The 2,545-nt window shown below is 31.0% G+C and overlaps 1 protein-coding gene across 1 annotated transcript; it reads right to left on the bottom strand.

Moving 5' to 3' along the window:
* Positions 1 to 720: 720 nt before the first annotated feature.
* LOC107458871 (uncharacterized) lies at positions 721 to 1,056 on the bottom strand. The gene has a single exon (XM_016077085.1). It carries the CDS (start codon positions 1,054 to 1,056, stop codon positions 721 to 723), a length of 336 nt encoding a protein of 111 aa, XP_015932571.1.
* Between the last annotated feature and the right edge of the window lie 1,489 nt (positions 1,057 to 2,545).

Below are 2,545 nucleotides of genomic sequence, written 5' to 3'. Positions count from 1 at the left end.
AAGCTTGGATATGACGTTGTTATTGTGTTGGACATTATTCATGGTATAAGATATCTCCAATAGAGCATTAGAAGAAGAATTAGTATCAGTAGCCATACCTGTATTTTCTGATTCACCCTCATTTTCTTCTCTGAAACCCGAATTAGCAGCAATTTTTTCATTATTCTATTTTTTCTGATCATCTTGCACACTCATTTTTGAGAAACTATCAAAAAGCCAAGCAGGTGGAGATTTTTTCTTCGGTTGAGCTGGAATAGAACCATCCCGAGATTGGTTAGGATTGAAGGAAGCTCTCTTTTCAGTTAAACGCCTACCGACTTGATCTGCCTTAAGCCATTCACCAACTTTATCTTCCTTGATATTGTTTTGGGCAGAATCATCAATAAAACATTGGCAGTTCTTAAATTCATACCCCAAATTTGCACAATAAGTACAGAACACACCTATACGTTCATAACGTACTCCAATTTCCAGCATTTTCTGATTAGGATCAAGCAGTTTCAGTGTATCCCTCATTCTTTTATCACCGTTCAGTTCCACTTTAGCCTTCACTATGCGTGTATCGTTGCCTCTAACTTCAAATAGAGCAACATCTTCAATTTGACCAAGTCTCCCACCCAATTTTCGTCCAACGTCAAGTGTTTTGTATTGTTCAGGCAATCCCCAAAATTGTGCCCATACAGGAAAAGAAGAGATCTGATTATCCTCCATGTTTATTGATTACTTCCATCTGCGAACATGAATAACAAAACTCTTGAATAACCAAGGTGAACCTCTCTCAATTCGAGTTACATCAGAGTCGTTCTCAAAGAAAAATTGAAACTGGTTCCTGGATTTTTTGACTACTCTGAATCCTTCTGGTTTATTCCATATTGTATATAGAGCTCCTTCCATGGTACCTACGGAAAAGATCCGATCTGAGAAAATTCTTCCAGACAGGCTCCGTGTATAGGCTTGAATTCCTTCGGAAACATCTTCATAAGCTAAAACGATCAAGTCATCCTCCTGATCACTATCAATTATATGAGGGTTCTGTGTCTCTGATTTGTTGCTCATGGTGTAGAGAAAAATAGAATTGGTATTTAATGATTTCAGAGAGAAATAAGATATATGGAATGGGTGAATTAGAAAACGAAATGAATTAAAAGAAGAATGAATTGGGAGAGAAAACGAAAATTAGGGAACTAAGTGGAAAAGAAATTAAGAGAAGAAAGTAGAGGAAGATAGAAAAGACTTTGATGAAGAAAAGACAAAGAAAGGTGTAACCATGGAGGCAGCGCAGTGAAACCCTAGTAGAGCGTGAATGAACTCATAGGGCGCTGGATGAGGAGTACGTACTCCCGCTCGTTTTTTGGGATATACAAAAAGTCAAATAATTAGTTGGAAGAGATATTAAAATCAAATTTGAAAAGATAAAAAGATAAGAAGTTAGATAAGCTATTTTAAAATCAAATTTTTGAAAAAGATAAAATTTTGAAAAAGATATGATATAAAAGATAAGATAAGATAGATTTAATTTTTAAAATTAAAATTAATTACTTGACTAATAAGAAACTAAAAGATATGATTCTAGAATTTAAAGATTGAACCTTTCTTAACAAGAAAGTAACAAACTTCAAATTTTTGAATCAATCACATTAATTGTTAGCACAATTTTCGAAAATAAAGATAAAATTAAGAAAAATATTTTTGAAAAAAATATTTTTTAAATTTTCAAAAATCATAACATAAAAATGAGAAAGATTTAATTTTTGAAAAAGTTTTGAAAAGATAGGATTTTTAAAATTGAAAATTTGACTTGACTTGTAAGAAACAACTAATTTTAAAATTTTTTGACTAAGTCAACTCAAATTTTCGAAAATTATGAGAAAATTAAGGAAAAGATATTTTTTTGATTTTTGAATTTTTAATTATGAGAGAGAAAAAAATAAAAATGACTCACAACATGAAAATTATGAATCAAAACATATGATGCATGCAAGAACACTATGAATGTCAAGATGAACACCAAGAATACTTTGAAGATCATGATGAACATCAAGAACATATTTTTGAAAAATTTTTGATGCAAAGAAAACCTGCAAGACACCAAACTTAGAAATCTTTAATGCTTGGACTCTAACAAACGAAAAATGCATATGATAAATAACAAAAAATACAAAACAAGAAAACATCAAGATCAAACAAGAAGACTTACCAAGAACAACTTGAAGATCATGAAGAACACTATGAATGCATGAATTTTCGAAAAATGCAAGAAATATTTTTAAAGCATGCAATTGACACCAAACTTAAAAATTGACTCAAGATTCAAACAAGAAACACAATATTTTTGGTTTTTTATGATTTTATGATTTTTTTGGATTTTTCTTTTATTTTTTTCAAAAACAAAGAAAAAATTTTGAAAAATATTTTTTGAAAACTTTTTGAAAAGAAAAATAAAAAGAAAATTACCTAATCTGAGCAACAAGATGAACCGTCAGTTGTCCATACTCGAACAATCCCCGGCAACGGCGCCAAAAACTTGGTGGACGAAATTGTGATT

Source organism: Arachis duranensis, chromosome 7, assembly GCF_000817695.3.
Source record: "Arachis duranensis cultivar V14167 chromosome 7, aradu.V14167.gnm2.J7QH, whole genome shotgun sequence".
NCBI lineage: Eukaryota > Viridiplantae > Streptophyta > Magnoliopsida > Fabales > Fabaceae > Arachis > Arachis duranensis.
This window is presented reverse-complemented; position numbering and strand designations above follow the sequence as displayed.